The sequence below is a fragment of the Nomascus leucogenys genome, chromosome 6, assembly GCF_006542625.1.
Source record: "Nomascus leucogenys isolate Asia chromosome 6, Asia_NLE_v1, whole genome shotgun sequence".
Classification (NCBI taxonomy): domain Eukaryota; kingdom Metazoa; phylum Chordata; class Mammalia; order Primates; family Hylobatidae; genus Nomascus; species Nomascus leucogenys.
In genome coordinates, this window is record NC_044386.1 from 50,930,242 (window position 1) to 50,950,265 (window position 20,024).

The 20,024-nt window shown below is 41.1% G+C and overlaps 1 protein-coding gene across 3 annotated transcripts in view; it reads right to left on the reverse strand.

Annotated features, from left to right (window-relative positions):
- USP8 (ubiquitin specific peptidase 8) overlaps positions 1–17,167 on the reverse strand; it is a 75,716-nt gene extending 58,549 nt beyond the window's left edge. The window contains exons 1-4 of one of the 3 annotated variants that reach the window (XM_030814103.1): positions 17,030–17,143; positions 8,996–9,157; positions 2,342–2,510; positions 45–189 (exon numbers count right to left, since the gene is read on the reverse strand). In XM_030814103.1, the coding sequence (XP_030669963.1) occupies positions 45–189; positions 2,342–2,445 (249 nt within the window). In that variant the 5' untranslated portion in view covers positions 2,446–2,510; positions 8,996–9,157; positions 17,030–17,143. Of the gene's footprint in view, positions 1–44; positions 190–2,341; positions 2,511–8,995; positions 9,158–17,029 lie in introns of all 3 variants that reach the window. The other 2 variants (XM_030814104.1, XM_003266915.4) reach the window with 2 other exon arrangements.
- Positions 17,168–20,024: the final 2,857 nt, after the last annotated feature.

Sequence of the window (20,024 nt, forward strand, 5' to 3'; positions counted from 1 at the left end):
ATGCAAAATAACTCAGGAAATAACAATGCAAAAATAAAAGGTACCTGCTGTTGCTTGAAATCAGGTCTTTTTTTGATAAGATTATAAACAGTCACGTATTTCATATATAGTACATAGGCCCTTTCCTCATCACGATCTAATCTGCATTCTTCTGCTGTCTTAAAGATCTTCAGGGCACTGTGCACATAACTTAAAATTAGAGAAAAAATAATAATTAAAGCAATTGACATCTGGGAAAAAAGTACAGGTCATATACAAAGTCCACAGATAATCTTTATCAGGGATCCCCAACCCCAGGGCCACAGATTGGTACTGGTTCACGGCCTGTTATGAACCAGGACGCAAGCAGAAGATGAGTGGTGGGTTAGCCAGCAAAGTGTCATCTGTATTTACAGTCACTCCCCATTGCTCGCATTACCACCTGAGCTCCGCCTCCTGTCAGATCATGGTGGCATTAGATTCCCATAGGAACACGAACCCTATTGTGAACTGCACATGTGAGGGATCTAGGTTGTGCACTCCTTTTTTTTTTTTTTTGAGACGGGGTCTAGCTCTTGTTGCCCAGGCTGGAGTGCAATGGAGCCATCTTGGCTCACTGCAACCTCTGCCTCCTGGATTCAAGTGATTCTCCTGCCTCAGCCTCCCAAGTAGCTGGGATTACAGGGGTGTACCACCATGCCGGGCTAATTTTTGTAGTTTTAGTAGAGACAAGGTTTCACCATGTTAGTCAGGCTGATCTTGAATTCCTGACCTCAAGTGATCCTCCCATCTCAGCCTCCAAAAGTGCTGGGATTACGGGCATGAGCCACTGCGCCTAGCCAAGGTTGTGCATTCTTTATGAGAATCTAAGGCCTGATGATCTGTCACTGTCGACCATCACCCCCAGATGTGATGGTCCAGTTGCAGGAAAGCAAGCTCAGGGATACCACTGGTTCTATATTATGGTGAGTTATATAATTATTTCATTATACATTACAGTGTAATAGTAATAGAAATAAAGTGCACAATAAATGTAGTGCACTTGACTCATCCCAAAACTATCCTCCCTAACCCTGGTCCATTGAAAAACTGTCTTCCACAAAACCAGTCCCTGGTGCCAAAAAGGCTGGGGACCACTGATCTTGATAAAGCAAATTTCATTATTTAGGTTCCACTACTTCAGAACTGATACAAAGTTAGATGCAAGTTTGTATACAACCAACTTACATACACCACTTCCTCTGGGATAAGGGTAGTGCTAGAGGTAAACCAGACATTGCTAGAAAGGAATAAACTGTCTTAGGCCTGACCTTGTCCTATCTAAAGGTGGCTTTATCTTTCCCAGTGTTTCCCGTTTGAAAATCATTCAACAGGGAGAGTTGTTTTCTGTCACCCCATCAACTTACCAACTTAGCAAGATAAATAGCCCAATCCCTCTCTTACTTTCTGCCCTTCAAAAGATCTTTTTATTTTTATTTTATTTTGAGGCAGAGTCTCACTCTGTCACCCAGGCTGGAGTGCAATGGCGCAATCTCCACTCACTGCAACCTCCACTTCCTGGGCTCAGGGATCCCTCAGCCTCCCATTAGCTGGGATTACAGGCCTATGCCACCATGCCCAGTAAATTTTTGTATTTTTAGTAGAGATGGGGTTTCACCATGTTGCCCAGGCTGGTATCGAACTCCTGACCTCAGGTGATCCGCCACCTTGGCCTCCCAAAGTAAAAAAAAAAAAATTATTATTATTATTATTGAGACAGAGTTTCGCTCTTATTGCCCAACCTGGAGTTAAATGGCACAATCTCGGCTCACCGAAACCTCCGCCTCCCGGATTCAAGCAATTCTCTTGCTTCAGCCTCCCGAGTAGCTGGGATTACAGATGTGCACCACCACGCCCGGCTAATTTTTTGTATTTTTAGTAGAAATGGGGTTTCACCATGTTAGCCAGGATGGTCTCAAACTACTGACCTCAGGTGATCCGCCCACCTTGGCCTCCCAAAGTGCTGGGATTACAAGCGTAAGCCACCGCACCCGGCCAAAAAGGAATTATTTTTGTATCGTAAGACAATGACTTCTGGCTGAATTTTTTTTTAGAAGCCTCATAATCTTTGCCTCTTAAACTTTATGACCTAGAGATCACATCTGTATGATCTGTCTGGAGAGTAGATAATATGCATATGAGCAGAATATATATGTATTGTGCTACAATTACATTAAGACTTTCTCTAAGGAGGTCTTATTTTATTCGTGTGATGGTGTTATTTTTCAAATAAACTTTAAATTAACATTCATCTAACTTTAATATGGAAATGAACTAAAAATTAATATTTGATTCAATCAAACTAGCAAAGGATACATCATACCTCTTAGTGCTTATTTTCTCTGGTTTAACTTCTGTCTTCTTATTGAGGTCTTTTAGTGAAGAACTGAGGTAGAGTTCTTTAGGAACTGAAGCCACAGCAGGCATGATGAATTATCTTTACTTTTCCACTTTCACAATGGATGCTATATTTCCTTAAAAGTAGTTCTTTCCTGAAACAAATACAAATAATTATACTAATTTTCCTCATTCACAATAAAACAAGCAAGCAGTTTAAAAAAATAAAATTCCTAAACCATATCCTTTGCTAACAGGGTTAATTTTAAATTGTTTAGAATATCTGTTTCAGGAGTTTAAGATATGCAGACTATGAGTGAAGAATGTAATAATTCTTTTCAAATTTTCATTAACCAAATAAATTACTTTTTGTATCATTTTGCCTTAAGAGTTGGGAATCTTACCTGTCAAAGGAACTAGCAGTAAGAATAATCAACGCTTTTACATGTTTCTTTTGTTAAAATAGCATTAATGTTTAGATCATAAGTAGATGGAATTTTTATCTAGAAATATTTCTCTTTTCTCATTGATGATATCCATTTATTTTTTTAAGTGATTTCTTCCTCTTATTTATTTATTTGAGATAGGGTCTCACTCTGTCACCCTGGCTGTAGTGCAATGGCACAATCTCGGCTTACTGTAACCTCCACCTCCCGAGCTCAAGCAATCCTCCTACCTAAGCCTCCGAGTAGCTGGAATTCCAGGCGTTCGCCACCATGCCCCCAGCTAGTTTTTGTGTTTTCAGTAGATATGGGGTTTCGTCATATTGGCCAGGCTGGTCTCAAACTCCCGGCCTTAAGTGGTCCACCCGCCTTGGCCTTCCAAGGTGCTGGGATTACAGGTGTAAGCCACCACGTCTGGCTACTTCTTTCCAATCTCTTAATAATCTTCATTCTACCAGTTCACTATCATTAAACAAATGGACATCAATGAACATCTAATCCTAAAAAGCTAAGTAAAGTACAACTTGGAGCAGGGGATGGGAAGGCCTCTGCTCACCTACGAAAATTCCAAAAGCACCCCAATTTGCTTTAATTCTAGTAACATTTTATATTAAATATTAATACTTTGTGATTTATTGGTACTCATCCCTTCCAACCCTGTGCACATTAGTCCACTGTCTTAGTTACCAAACCATTTTGTTCTCTGAGTATTGCATTTTTATCTTTTCACTTTTTTTCTATCTATACTTGCTCCAGGTACCTATAAACACATGTTGAACCAAACACTTTAATTTGTACTTTCAGATCTATGCATTTAGAAACGACGATCTAATATACAAACATTTTCTACACTTTATCATCCCCCCTGGGTCCTGTGTCTAAAGCTGTAGTGATAGGGGAGAAAAGGTCTCTGGACCACACTATCACTCCCAAATGGATCAACTGATATCAAATATGTCCTTCTAGCGAGGTATCTAATTCATCAACAATTCATCAAACCTGCTAAAAACATCCATTGAGGAAAGAGTATGAAAGGGTTCCCCTGGGTTTCCTCACACTTATAGAGACCACAGCATTGTTTCAATGTCAGTGTAAATCATCAGGAGACTTAGCTTGCAACAGTAGGCCTCGTTTTAAAGAGAGGTATTAAAGGGGTATATAAGATATGGTCTCTGATTCTCCAAGAATAAATAGTTTAACCAGAAAACATACCCTGCCCGCCTTCTCACCTCATCATCTTCTGCCCATCCCCCGCAATGTTGAATGAAAAACCAAGAATATGTGTAATATGATACTCTATATAAAGTTTAAAAATCAAACTGAACAATATATTGCTTAATGATATAAATGAGGTAAAACTATAAAGAAAGAAAATGTTAAACACAACATTATATTTCTTGGGAGAGGGAGAGTTGTAATCAGGGAGACACATATAAGGAGCTTCAGGGGTATAGCAAGGTTCTATTTCTCAAATTGGGTAGTATGTGCACAGGTGATCATTTTAGTGTCATACTTTATAACATATAAAAGAATATATGTAATGTACTTAAAGTTTTAAGGAAAGAAATAATATGAGCAAAACAACGCAAACGTGAGTAAAGCAATGCAACATACATAAATATGAAGAGAGTATCCAGAGAGATGTAAAAGTTAGGAAGTTATGGGTTAAACAAGCAACTAACAAAAAATATACATTTAAAAAAACATATTGATTAAAAAAAAAAAGACTTGGAACAATGGGGCTGGGCACGGTGGCTCACACCTGTAATCCCAGCACTTTGGGAGGCCAAAGCAGACAGATCACTTGAGGTCATGAGTTCAAGTCCAGCCTGGCCAACATGATGAAACCCTATCTCTACTAAAAATACAAAAATTACCCAGGCATGATAGTGCATGCCTGTAATCCCAGCTATTTGGGAGGCTAAGGCAGGAGAATCACTTGAACCCAGTGGGTGGAGGTTGCAGTGAGCTGAGATCACACCCTGCACTCCAGCCTGGGTGACAGAACAAGACTCTGTCTCAAAAAACAAAATACAAACAAAAAAAAAATTAGCTGGGCATGATGTCAGGCACCTGTAATCCCAGCTACTCAGAAGGCTGAAGCAGGAGACTCACTTGAACCCGGGAGGGGAGGTTGCAGTGAGCTGAGATCATGCCACTGCACTCCAGCCTGGGCAACAAAATGAGACTCTGTCTCAAAAACAAAACAAAAAAACCAACAAAGTTTAAAAAACTAACGTGGAAGAGAAAGTTGTAAGCAGTAGTAATACAACATAGTATGATATCAAACTATAGAGTTACAAATATTACAGTATGAGAAAAATTAAGAGAGAAGATTAGGTATGACTAGAAGGATCTTGGAAGTCATCATCAAAGAGACAATATTTGATTTGAGTCTTGGTGGGGGAAAGTTTTTCAAAGAGATGAAAAGCAGGATGAAGAAAAGAAAGTAAAGAACATCTTTAGGAATTAGCCACTACATAGAATGAACAAAGATCTACAAGGCAGTGGCAAAAAAAATAGACTTGGAACAGGTAACGGGGAAGGCCTTGAATGTTACTAAAGCATTTACTTTGTTTTCTAAAGGTAGCAGGGTTCTGAAGTAGGGAGGTAAGTGAGTGAAACTAAGAAGAGTATAAAGTTAGGCGGTAAGTGACAAACTAGATAGGGAAAACACTAGTTATCTATTATAATGATCCTAGGGAAAGATGACGAAGGTCAGAACCAGGGCAGTAGAGATGGAATAGAGGAAGCAGATATAATAAGAGACACTGCAAAGGTAGAATGACAGGACTTGGCAAATGATTAGACACAAGGAGGGAAAGTACAGGGATAAGATTACGATGTCACCAAAGATTTTAGGAAGGGTTTCTAGGAGAAAGACTGTACTTTTTAAAAGCTTCCTTTTCTGTCCCCATTTGATTTTTGGAAACAGTTCAAATAAGTAACAATCTTCTCTGACAATGTCTAAAGTCCACTAAAAACCCATAGTTGTTTCTATTTTTATTAACAAAATCATGTAAGTTATACCGTCACTTAATGATGCCTAGTGTTAAAAATACTTTCAGTATTGTTTTAATTGCTATTTGAGCCTCTACAATCACACACATTTCTGCAGAAGTCAAACAGAAGGTAAAGAGTATTTTCCGCTCATCAAGTGAGAAAGCAAAACATATATAGTAATTCCTCAGTATCTGTAGGAGAGCAGTTCCAGGACTTTTCCCACAAGTACCAAAAATCTGCAGATGCTCAAATCCCTGATATAAAATGGTGTAAGATTTGCATATAACCCTACTTTAAATAATCTCAGGATTACTTACAATACCTAATACAATGTAAATGTTATATAAACAGTTGTTATATTGTATTGGTTAGGGAATAATGACAAGAAAAAACTCTGTACATGGTTCAGCACAGATGCAATTATTTTTAAAAAATATTTCCAATCAGCCATTGGTTGAATTCACAGATACAGAAGGCTGACTGTGTATCCAACCTAAATCTATGTGAATTTAACATGTTACATTTTTGATAAGTCATTCTGCTGCATTTTGCCATTAAAGAAATCTGAAAATAGACTGACATAAAATATATTAAGACTAGAATGACTGAATGAACTCAATTTCATTATTTTGGCTGCAATCACTTAAAAAAAATAAGAGCAGCAGCAACAACAAACCCACTGATACTTATACAGAAGTGTTCATTAACTACAGAAGTCAAATAATTTGCAGAATGTATTTGTTTAGATCTAGGACAAACCATAACATAAAACACATTAAAATTATCTTATGTGGCCGGGTGCAGTGGCTCACACCTGTAATCCTAGCACTCTGGGAGGCCAAGGCAGGTGGATTGCTTGAGGTCGGGAGTTTGAGACCAGCCTGGCCAATGTGGTGAAACCTCATCTCTATTAAAAACACAAAAATTAGCTGGGCATGGTAGCACATGCCTGTAATTCCAGCCATTCAGGAGGCTGAGGCAGAAAAATCGCTTGAACCTGGGAGGTGGAGGTTGCAGTGAGTGGAGATTGCATCACTACACTCCAACCTGGGCGACAGAGCAAGGCTCTGTCTTTTAAAACAAAACAAAACAAAACAAAACTTATGCTTCAAAAAGGATTGCAAGTGAAAAAAAAAACAACTAAGTATATGTAAGAAAAATTAACACGCTTCTAACAACAAAAAATAAAAATTCTTAAGATGTGTAAACCTGACAAAGATAAAGAACTTCAGCCTTAGTCAAACAGCAGTGCTCCAAAAGTGAAACCCAAAAGTGATGAAAATGAGTTAACAGAGAAAATGTGGCCAGGTGCGGTGGCTCACGCCTGTAATCCTAGCACTTTGGGAGGCCGAGGTAGGTGGATCGCTTGAGGTTGGGAGTTTGAGATCAGCCTGGCCAACATGGTGAAACCCTATCTCTACTAAAAATACAAAAATTAGCCAGACGTGGTGGCACACATCTGTAATCCCAGCTATTCAGGAGGCTGAGGCAGAAAAATCGCTTGAACCCGGGAGGTGAAGGTTGCAGTGAGTGGAGTCTGGGTGACACAGCAAGACTCTGTCTTTTAAAACGAAACAAAACAAAACAAAACAAAAACCTTATGCTTCAAAAAGGATTGCAAGTGAAAAAAAAAAAACTAAGTATATGTAAGAAAAATTAACATGCTTCTAACAATAAAAAATAAAAATTCTTAAGATGTGTAAACCTGACAAAGATAAAGAACTTCAGCCTTAGTCAAACAGCAGCGCTCCAAAAGTGAAACCCAAAAGTGATGAAAATGAGTTAACAGAGAAAATGTGGCCAGGTGCGGTGGCTCACGCCTGTAATCCCAGCACTTTGGGAGGCCGAGGTGGGCGGATCACGAGGTCAGGAGATCGAGACCACCCTGGCTAACACAGTGAAACCCTGTCTCTACTAAAAATATAAAAAATTAGCTGGGCGCAGTGGCGGGCACCTGTAGTCCCAGCTACTCGGGAGGCTGAGGTAGGAGAATGGCGCGAATCTGGGAGGCGGAGCTTGCAGTGAGCTGAGATTGCGCCAGTGCATTGCAGCCTGGGCAACAGAGTGAGACTCCATCTCAAAAAAAAAAAAGGAGAAAATGTTCTTTCTCTGACATCCTTCTGCTCCTTTCTAAGAGAAAGAGCAGGGATTAGATGACTGGAACCACAAAGTGAAGACTAAAAGGTAAAAAGTGAAAGTTGAGGTTTGTAGTCATTCAAACTGGTCCTGATTTTAAGCAGGGCTTCACACCAGCCACTCCTAAGGTCTTTGGCAATATTGAAAGGAAAGCAAAAGTTGTCTTTGTTGGTCACCCACCATCTCTCCCTATTTCTGCCCTTAGGCAGCAACAATACTCAACATAAGTATCTTCTCACTGTCTTAAATCTCATAATCCACTCTACACTCATTCTATGTAAGGTGCCACAAAACTAAGTATTGATTAAATAACTTTTTTTTTTTTTTTTTTTTTTTTTGGAGACGGAGTCTCACTCTGTCACCCAAGCTGGAGTGCAGTGGCATGAACTTGGCTCACTGCAACCTCCACCTCCCAGATTCAAGCAGCCTCAGCCTCCCGAGTAACAGAGATTACAGGCGCCCCGCCACCATGCCCCGCTAATTTTTGTATTTTAGTAGAGACCAGGTTTCTCCATGTTGGCCAGGCTGGTCTCGAACTCCTGACCTCAGGTGATCTGCCCGCCTCGGCCTCCCAAAGTGCTGGGATTACAGGCGTGAGCCATCGCGCCCAGCCGATGAAATAACATTTTAAAGTAATCCTCAAGTATTAAGGCTCAACCCTTTCAAGATTTAATCACTGCTAAAATGTATGGTATTTTCTGAGCAACTACTATGTTTCTAGCACTAAATGCTTGAGGGCAGTGTTTTTAAAATCCATTAGAAGGTCATGATCAGCATTAAAAAAATAGCAAACATCAGACTATGTCACACATAGTAAGGTTAGGTACTGTTTCATAAAATTGTTTCAGTTATGTACATGTGTATATAACACTGGATGAAAATGTAAAATGTATTTCTTAATATAGGTGACAATTTAAAAAAAAGTATGAAAGTCTCACACTACAGCAATGTAACTCCAAGTATGGTCCAATGACCAGTGCTGATTGGGGAACTGTTTGTTATCAGTTTGATAAAATAAGAAGTTTGTGACAGAATGTAGATCAATTAAGCACACTGACCTTTTTACAGTAGTAGCAAGACTTTCTCCATGCAAAAAGCAGTGCACTGACTGGGTGTGGTGCCTCACAGTTGTAATCCCGACACTCTGGGAGGCCAAGGTGGGAGGACTGCTTGAGCCCAGGAGTTCAAGAACAGATATTTATGTTGAGTATTGTTGTTGCCTAAAGGGCAGAGATAGGGAGAGATGGTGGGTGGCCAACAAAGTGGGCAACAAAGTAAAGACAAAAAATTTTACAAAAAATTTAAAAATTAGCTGGGCATAGTGGCGCATATCTGAGGTCTCAGCTACAAAAAGAAACAAACTTAAGTTCCATCTCTTCAATCCTTTACGGTCCCAGTTCTTGGAATTTGTTTCTTCATGTGAATCCTATAATGCTTGTGATCTATATCATTCCTTAAATACAGTAATGGGATCAACAGACAATTACTATAAGGCTTTAAAATCCTCATACACATGCAGTGCTCATGATGATGTGATGAGACAGAGAGAAACTGGCCTTGAGGACAGAATTTAGCTAAGAACCGGGTAAGAAAGGAGGACATCTGGCTGGGCATGGTGGCTCACACCTGTAATCCCAGCACTTTGGGAGGCTGAGGCAGGCAGCCTGAGGTCAGGAGTTCAAGACTAGCCTGACCAATATGGAGAAACCTCGTCTCTACTAAAAATACAAAATTAGCTGGGCGTGGTGGTGGGTGCCTGTAATTCCACCTACTCAGGAGGCTGAGGCAAGAGAATCTCTTGAACCCAGGAGGCGGAGGTTGCAGTGAGCCAAGATCGCGCCACTGCACTCCAGCCTGGGCAACAAGAGCGAAACTCCGTCTCGAAAAAAATAATAATAATAAGGAATATTACAGAAGTTATTGAGAAATAATCAATTGGATAGAGGGAAAATGTTGACATGTCTTTGGATCCCTGGCACCTATCCCAGTAGTCCTCACATAGTCACCACTTCAATAAATGTTTCTCCCTGTCAGCTGAATTTAACTAAAAGAAAAAAAAATGTTGACTAACAAGAATAACTAAATTATATTATGTAGGAGATGGAGTCACATTATAGAAGACTTTTGAAGCCATCTAGAATTCTTTATATTTGATTCAGCAGGCAATAAAAGCCAGTTCTTGATGGGAAAAATAGTATCTCAAGATGGTCAAATTAGGTATATGTAAGTAAGATTGAAAGGGGAGGAGAACAAGGGAATGATACTATGGAAAAGAGTAACTACAAAGTGACTGCAGAAAAGAACACAAAATGGTAGAAATATGCTTTGGTAACTGGTTGATCGAAACAGTATTTTCTCTTGCTTACACACACACACACACACACACACACACACACAGAGGCACACACACTGTACCCTGCAAAATATGAAGAGCAGTAGTGTCATTAACAAAAAAATTAATACTGCAGTTTAAAACTGATCAGTTTACAGCAGCATTTCTCAACCTTGCCATCACTCACATTTTGGACCAGATAAACATTTGTTGTTGAGAGGCTGCTCTGTGCAAAGTGCACTGGAGGATGTTTAGCAGCATCCCTAACCTCTACCCACTAGAAGCCAGTTTACTATCATCCTTCCCTTCCAGTTGTAACAACCAAAACTGTCTACAGTCATTGCCGAATGTGTCCTGGAAGGCAAAATTACCCCCCAATAAGAACCACTGGTTTACAGCAAACTGGGTAATTCGATGTGGAAAATGTTGAGTGTATGCTAAAGGAACATCTTAAGATGTAAATACTAACTAGAAATCAGTTATATATGAGAGCAGACAGATATTAAATCTGTTTATCAACTAATAAGGCATCAATGTTGACTTTGATAATCCCTATTGTTTTGGAAGATAATTAAGTATTGACACCAAAATTATATGTTATCTAGGATTTGGTGAACTGCTGGGCAACACAGTGAGACCTCATCACTACAAAAAAAAAAAAAAAAAAAAAAATTAGCAGGGCATGGTGGCATGTGCCTGTGGTCCCAGCTTCTCGGAAGGTTGAGGCCTTCCTTAAGCCTGGGAGGTTGAGCTTGCAATGAACCATGATTACACCACTGCACTCCAGCCTGAGCAACAGAGAGAGACCCTGTCTAATTGGGGGAGTGTTAGAATGCCATGAGAAAAAAAAAAAAGAAAAGAATAAACTAGCCCTAGTTCTTTTTTTTTTTTTTGAGATGATGTCTCACTCTGCTGTCCAGTCTGGAGTGCAGTGGCACAATCTCGGCTCACCACAACCTCCACCTCCCAGGTTCAAGCGATTCTCTTGCTTCAGCCTCCCAAGGAGCTGAACTAGCCTTAGTTCTAAACAGTGACTGTCTAAACTGGCTTCAATTAGGTAAACAATAGATAGCTACTATACACAAGGTGCAGTGTTGTGATACAGGCAATACTAAAAAAATACAACTCTTAATAAAGTTTCTGCCTCTTAAAATGAAAGATAAGTACATAATGGTAACAAAGTAAAGTACGGCTTAATGCTGTGATAGGGGCACTTAGCAAACCAGGCCAATGTCTGTTTGTTTTATTAAGGACCATTCCCAGAAACTAACAAAAGGGTAATTGTTTTCCAGAATAGATGTCTATCTACATTTATAACTTTAATCCATTTCTTTTGTCTTCTCCCTCATTAATCTTTTAACAGATGCAAAATCGTTAAGCAGGGAGTCAGATCGTACTTAACATGCACCAAAAACAGTTCTCAATCCCAGCTGTATGTTAGAATCAGTTACCTAGAGAACTTTAAAAAAATATTGATGCTCAGATCCCACTCCTAAACAATTAAATCAGAATCTCTACGGATGAGACATACACACAGGTATTTATTTATTTATTTTATTTATATATTAAAAAAAATAAAGACAGTGTCTCACTATGTTGTCCAGGCTAGTCTCAAACTCTTGGGCTCAAGGGATCCTCCTGCCTAGGTCTCCCAAAGTGCTGGGATTACAGGCATGAGCCAACCTCGCCTTGCCCACACAGATATTTTTAAAAAGCTTCCCAAAAGAATTCTAATACCAGTCAAGACTGGGAACCATCAATATAAGAATGAATATAAACATGCTGCTAGAAGCAACAAAATTATATGAAGGCACCAATTTGTTTCCAGCTGAAATCAGCATCTTAAATCATTCAACCTACCAAATTTTAAAAAATCATTTTCATTTTTAAAACTCTGTAATTGAGAAATTAAAATAACACCTCCAGGATGCTTATGCCCATAACTTTTGTTCTGAAATTGGTATTATAATGTGTAATTATTTCATTTTACTCTATTAAAAACACATGTGGGTTCACATCATTATTGAAGTTTCAGAATTTAGTGCAGTAGTCCCCCCTTATCCACAGTTTCGCTTTCTGTGGTCTTATCCACAGTTTCGCTTTCCGTGGTTTCAGCTACTTGCAGTCAACCACAGTCCAAGAATATTAAATAAAAAATTCCAGAAATAAACAATTCGTAAGTTTTAAATTGTGCACCACCTCACTTCGCCCAGTCTGTGACATGAATCATTCCTTTGTCCAGTGTATCCACACTGTAGATGCTACCTGCCTGTTAATCACTAAGTGGCTGTCTCAGTTACCAGACTGACTATAGCAGTATTACAGTGCTTGTGTTCAAGTAACCCTCATTTTACTTAATCACGGCTTCAAAGTGTAAGAGCAGAGATTCACATATGCCAAAGAGAAGCTGTAAACTGCTTCCTTTAAGCGAAAAGGTGAAAGTTCTCAACTTAATAAGAAAAAAAAAAAAAAAAAAAACTCATGCTGAGGTTGCTAACATCTACGGTAAGATCTTTTATCTGCAAAATTATGAAGGAAAAAGAAATTTGTGCTAGTTTTGCTGTCACACCTCAAGTTGCACAAGTTATGGCCACAGGGCATAACTTTTATTATACTATATTGTTGCAATTATTCTATTTTATTATTAGTTATTGTTAATCTCTTGTTTCTAATTTTTAAGTTAAACTTTATCATAAAAATGTATATATAGGGAAAACATAGTATATATAGGGTTCAGTACTATCTGTGGTTTCAGGCATTCATTGGAGGTCTCGAAACATATCCCGTGCAGATAAGGGGAAGACTGCTGTATTATTAAAAACTAAATTGTAGGCCGGGCGTGGTGGCTAATGCCTGTAATCCCAGCACTTTGGGAGGCTGAGGTAGGCGGATTGCCTGAGCTCAGGAGTCCGCAACCAGCCTGGGCAACACAGTGAAACCCCATCTCTACTAAAACACAAAAAATTAGCTGGGCGTGGCGGCGTGTGCCTGTGGTCCCAGCTACTTGGGAGGCTGAGGCAGGAGAATTGCTTGAACCCGTGAGACGGAGGGTGCAGTGAGCTGAGATCGTGCCACTGCATCCAGCCTGGGTGATAGAGCAAGACTCTGTCTCAAAAACAAACAAACAAAAAACTAAATTGTAATGTGTTAGTCAAAAGAGACAAGGCTTAGTTAAGCCTTATTCACTATACGTGAGAACTGTTTTACTTGAATTAGTATGGTATTAGTCAGGTATGGTGGCGTGTGCCTGCAGTCCTAGCTACTTGGGAGGCTGAGGCGGGAGGATCACTTGAGCCCAGGAAGCAGAGGTTACAGTGAGCCAAGGTCATGCCACTGCAGTCCAGCCTGGGTGACAGAGCAAGACCTTGTCTCAGTTCAAAAAAAAAAAAAAAAAGGGCTGGGTGCGGTGGCTCACAGCTGTAATCCCAGCACTTTGGGAGGCTGAGGCCGGCAGATCACCTGAGGTCAGGAGTTCAAGACCAGCCTGGCCAACATGGCAAAACCCCATCTCTACCGAAATACAAAAATTAGCCAGGCATGGTGGCAGGTGCCTATAGTCCCAGCTACTCAGGAGGCTGAAGCAGAATTGCTTAAACCCAGGAGGCGGACATCGCAGTGAGCCGAGAACACACCACTGCACACCAGCCTAGAAGACAGAGCAAGACTCCGTCTCAAAAAAAAAAAAAAAAAAAAATTAGTACGGCTATAAGTGTAGAATTCCAAATAAGTTTAATATAATATTTCATCATTCAGTACTAATAAATTTAATATTAGGGAACTGTTGCAGGCCTTACTTTCCACTTATTAATCATATGACTTTGAACAAATTCCATAAATCGCTCCCAATACCACCACCACCGCTCTTCAGTTTACTTTCATCTGCAAAATGAAATAGGAATGATTTGTCTGCTTCTATAGGGTGACCACAGGTATCAAGTGAAAAAATATACAAAAACATGCTTTGAAAACTGTAATATGCCATTAAAACATAAAGCATTATGGCTAAAGAAATTGGAAATGGGTCGGGCACGGTGGCTCACGCCTGTAATCCCAGCACTTTGGGAGGTTGAGGCAGGTGGGTCACAGGTCAAGAGATCGAGACCATCCTAGCCAACATGGTGAAACCCTGCCTCTACTAAAAATACAAAAATTAGCTGGGCGTGGTGACATGCTACTCGGGAGGCTGAGGCAGGAGAATGGCGTGAACCCAGGAGGCAGAGGTTGCAGTGAGCTGAGATCGTACACTGCACTCCAGGCTGGCAACAGAGCAAGACTCCATCTCAAAAAAAAAAAAAAGAAAGAGAGAAAAGAAATTGGAAATTGGAAATGTACCTGATTCTTCATCTGCTATATAAATGCAAACAAGAGTCCAATACAACTTTGTCATCAAAATTATAGTAGGCAAAGCATGGCCACAAATTCTCTGACATTTTTCCCTTCAAAGGTGAGGGTTGTATGCTGGTCTTTGCTCTAACCAACAGAGTATGTTGGAAGTAATGTTGTGACAATTTCTGGGCTCAGGTTTTTTGGGAGACTGGCAGCTTCTACTTCCTGACGCCTCAAACATGTATTCTTGGAACCTAGCCGCCATACTGTTCAAGTCAAAAGTTCAAGTCACGTGAAGAGGCTATGTGTGGGCATTCCAGTTGACATTTCCAGCTGAACACCTAGCCAACATCAAATGCCTTCACATGAATTAGCCATTTTGGATGTCTAGACCAGCTGAGCTCTCGGTTGACTCCAAACTCAGCTGCTGATCTGAATATGAACGCATTAAACTCTAGGTGAAAACCACTTAGCTAAGTCCAGGCAGGCTAGAGAAACAGGAGATACTAAATTATAGTTTTAAGCCACTGTGTTTTGGAGTGATTTGTTATGCAACAATAGGTAACTGGGACAACAACAAGGTATTTTTTAAATGTTTCCTTAATTATATCTAATTTTATTAGCAACACATACTTGAAGACATTTTTTACTTTCACTTCCATAAATATAAGTGCATTTTCGTGTAGAAAAGTTCATAATATAGTGCTAGACTTATGAAAAAATTTAATGTACTGGCTTTATTTTCCAACTATCTTACCCAAAAGTCACTTTGATTATTTTCCATTATGTTCACACTTTTTTTTATTTTTTGAGACGGAGTTTTGCTCTTGTCACCCAGGCTGGAGTGCAATGGCGCAATCTCGGCTCACTGCAACCTCCGCCTTCCAGGTTCAAGCGATTCTCCTGCCTCAGCCTCCAGAATAGCTGGGATTACAGGCGTACGCCACCATGCCCAGCTAATTTTGTATTTTTAGTAGAGACCGGGTTTCGCCATGTTGGCCAGGCTGATCTTGAACTCCTGACCTCAGTGATCCGCCCACCTCGGCCTCCCAAAGTGCTGGGATTACAGACGTGAGCCACTGCGCCCAGCCACGTCCACATTAATAAACAAATGCCCATAAAGATTAAAGTCCAAGTAAATATATTAAAAAATGAAATGCTAAAAAAGGCACCTTTAAAACATTTTTGTTAGTTTTTCTTATACATTGTTTTCTAAAAAAAAACAGATGTCTATGTGCAAAATTTCATTAATGACAGGTGTATTTTTTTTTTTTTTTTTACTACTGCAGGGTCTTCACTATCTAATATTAAAGATGCATCCAATGTGTCACAAGAAAAGGAATACATATTTCAAGGCAGCCATATCAACATGATAAAGACATAACACAACCGATATCACCTTCCAGATATGCTTAATGGTCCAGGGATATGTTGTAAGGAGAAACTACCCAAATCCATCATGAATGACATTCACCAACGAATCTTAAACAGAATCGGCTGAAATGCAAAATCTGCTTACATAGCAAAGCCGCAGCAGAGCAAGCCTAAAACAGGAATACTTCCTTAACAAATACCACTTGGCATTTTTAATGGCTGCAGCAAGATATTTACAAAACTAAGGATGCTTTGCAGATTGAGAAAAGGTAACATCCTTTAGTTATAAATCCCTTTCATCTGAAGCCCTCAGGTCTCTTAACAAACACTAAATTCCTTAGGCTCTGCAACACCTCCATGTCAGGTAAATTTTTTGTTAGTGATTAAGTGACTTGTTCAAGGTCACAGAACGAACTGGAGGCAAGAAATAAACCCAGGAGGGTGGTCTGCAGCTTTATATATAAATGCACATCACTGCAAGTAAGGATTCTGATAATTTCCAAGGTGGAGTGGCGGTGAAATTAACTTGTCCCACAACTCTAGGATGGAAGGCACTTTTTAGGAAAAAAAAAAAAAAAGCTTCTATTTGAGGAAGTCATAGTTTTAACTCTGACAAGCTTATAGGGTCTTTAAACTCAAACTTCACTAAAATCAAGTGTGACTGGGGAAGACGAGAAACTGGGAAACAGTTTTAGGAGCTGTAGTAAGGCCTGGGATTGTAGGCAGATTGCAGAGAATTAAAAAAAAAAAACAAAAAACCGGAAGCAAGAGGAAAGAGGTCAAAGTCAGGTATGTGTCCAAGAGAACGGAAGAATGGTCAAAGCCAACTTTTAAAACCAAAAAACCACACGAAACTCGCTTGGCAATCCTAGGTGGGTGGCGTAAGACTCAAGGTTGGGCCCTTCCTCTCCACAAGCTGATTCTACCTTTCGGAGTTGTCCCACCCCTCTCCGCGGACAGGGCTTGTCTCCTGGGTGACCAGCAGCTGGTGGAAGGAGAGGGGGTTCACAGCGGTCGACTTCCCAGAGAACAGGTGCCAGGGCCCAGGACCCGCACTCACCGTGACGCCGGGCGCACTTCACTAACGCCAGCCTTCTCGCCAAATGCCCATCTCCCAAGAACTCGAGGGAGAATTAGCCTTGGCTACCAGGACGGAAGCCAGCCCAGCTCATCCCCTTTTCCCGATTTGCATTGCGAGGCGACGCGTCGCGTCTCCAGACGTCACGGTAGGGGCGGGGCTTCGCGTGCCCTCCCTTGACTCCTCTCTCTTCCACCGCCCTCCCCCTTTCGGTGAGGGCCGCGCGGCGGGACGAGGGAGGGTCGAGGAGGACGTTATGGGTGGGCGGTGGCGGCAAGGGCGGGGTTTCTCTGAGCCGGGTCAACATAGTTGGCCGGTCTCTTACCCCCCGCACTGCACCGTGCATTTCCGGGTTGCAACCCGGCGCCTGGGCCTTGTGGAAGAAGCAAGGTTGCTCTTGCGTCCCTATACTACGTTATTTTCCTCCTCTGATTGGAAATGAGAAAAAACTTAAAAGGGAACTTGACGCCCCTCTATTTCTGGCCATACATTCTCTGAAGCCAAGTCTTTGGTCAACGAAAAACAAGTATTATCCTAAAACATATTTTATGTACAATTTTCAACGTCACTTAAAAGGCTCCGGCTAGGCCGGGCACGGTGGCTCACGCCTGTAATCCCAGCGCTTTGGGAGGCCGAGGCGGGCAAATCATGAGGTCAGGAGTGCGAGACCAGCCTGTCCAACAGGGTGAAACCCCCGTCTCTATTAATACAAAAAATTAGCTTGGCGTGGTGGCGTGCGCCTGTAATCCCAGCAACACCAGTGGCTGAGGCAGAGAATTGCTTAAACCCGGGGAGCGAAGGTTGCAATGAGCTGAGATCGCGCTACTGCACTCCAGCCTGGGAAGCAGAGCAAGACTCCATCTGGTTGGGCAAAGGCCCCGTCTAACAGAAACAAAATGAGAGGTCTGAACTTTCTCGCGAGCTGATCTTTGTACTCTCTTAGAGAAAGGTGATTGGATGCTCCGGTTACCTGTAAACATAAAATTGACTTGGGTGGAGCTTTAGGCAGTAGTCACTAAGTCCTCAGGAACACTCCAGGTGTCTCAGGGATGGGAAATCTGGCTAGTGAGGTCTAGTAAATGCTTTAAGTGAAAGTGTGTGCCACATTAGGTACAGTGTACACTGTTCGGGTGATGGGTGCACCAAAATCTCAGACATGACCACTAAAGAACTTTTCCATGCAACCTGTTCCTCCAAAACTACTGAAATAAAATTTTTTAAAAATAAAAAAGGATAAAATAAAGAAAGTGTGTTCAATGAATTTGTAATGAAGGCGAGTTGCAGTGGCCCAGGCCTGTAATCCCAGCACTTTGGGAGGCTGAGGCAGGAGGATCCCTTGATCCCAAGAGACAGAGACCAGCTTGAGCAACAGAGGGAGACCCTCATCTCTACAAAAGAAAAATTTAAAAATTAGGCCAGGTGCGGTGGCTCATGCCTGTAATCCCAGCACTTTGGGAGGCCAAGGTGGGCAGATCACTTGAGGTCAGGAGTTTGAGACCAGCCTGCCTAAAATGGTGAAACCTCGTCTCTACTAAAAATATAAACATTAGCTGGGCGTGGTGGCGCGTGCCTGTAATCCCAGCTACTGAGGAGGCTGAGGCAGGTGAATCACTTGAACCTGGAAGGTTGAGGTTGCAGTAAGCCGAGATTGTGCCACTGCACTCCAGCCTGGGCAACAGATCGAGACTCCTTCTCCAAAAAAAAAATTCTAAGTTACAAATAGCATTTCCATTTTCCATAGAATCTAAAACTCCCCAAATTGCTGTGAACTACAGCAGTATTTTCTCCATTTGGTAAGAGACATAAGGACAGCTTAACTACCCTTCTTTATCCAAACTAAGTCAAAAACAGAACCCAGGTTTCCTGATTCCCACTCCCAAGTTAAAACTAAATAGGTTTTATGTACGTTGCAGCTGTTGCACCCTTTTCCTCTTTGAAATAAAACTTTTCTATTTCATTGGGGAAAGAAAACGTGACTGAAAGTCCAAAGTGTAGCCAAGCATGGTGGCTCACGCCTGTAATCCCAGCACTTTGGGAGGCCAAGGCGGGCGGATCACGAGGTCAGGAGACGGATACTATCCTGGCTAACATGGTGAAACCCCATCTCTACTAAAAATACAAAAAATTAGACAGGCGTGGTGGAGGGCGCCTGTAGTCCCAGCTACTCAGGAGGCTGAGGCAGGAGAATGGCGTGAACCCAGGACGCAGAGCTTGCAGTGAGCCGAGATGGTGCCACTGCACTCCAGACTGGGTGACAGAGCAAGACTCCATCTCAAAAAAGAAAGTCCAAAGTGTTAGCTTAGAGCTCAAAACACTAGCTGCTGTTTCAAGGTCCAGGACATTAAATCCAGATGAGGGCCTTCACCTTTGACACCTGCCCTCGAGTCCTTCAGACATGTTGAGAGAGACTGAGACAGGGGTCTTCAAGGGTCAGGCAGGAAGGAGAAGCACAGCAATATACACATATAATATGCATACAACTGATTAGGTTTGTTTAAGAGTGGTGGGGATTAGGGCCATGTGGAGAGCTCATGGCCTGTCTACATTGTTGCCATGTGGTAATGGGGCAGAGTGTTGCCAATTTTGTGATTTTCTGTGTGTGGGAAAAATCTCCAAACTGGTTTTTAAATTTAGGGAATGTATGTATATATATCCCATATACATACGGATTATGTTAGTTGACAACAACAGTATACATAAAAAAATTTACAAACACTGCAAAACAAATAAAATCCAAGCCATCTGTTTGTGACCACAGTCATAAGCATTAACTTAGCCAGGGGCTTTTAGATAATTCTCTGTTAAAGAGGAATTCTGAGAAAAGACTAAGATAACCAAAATGAACGTAATGTCAAAGAATGAAATCAAGGGAACAATTTGGATTTTGTTTCAAAGTCAAGTGTTTTTTAAAGAATCTTTCCATACTTCATGTTTTGTTCTATAGAGTTCAAACTTTTAACTTCCATGGCCCTTTAGA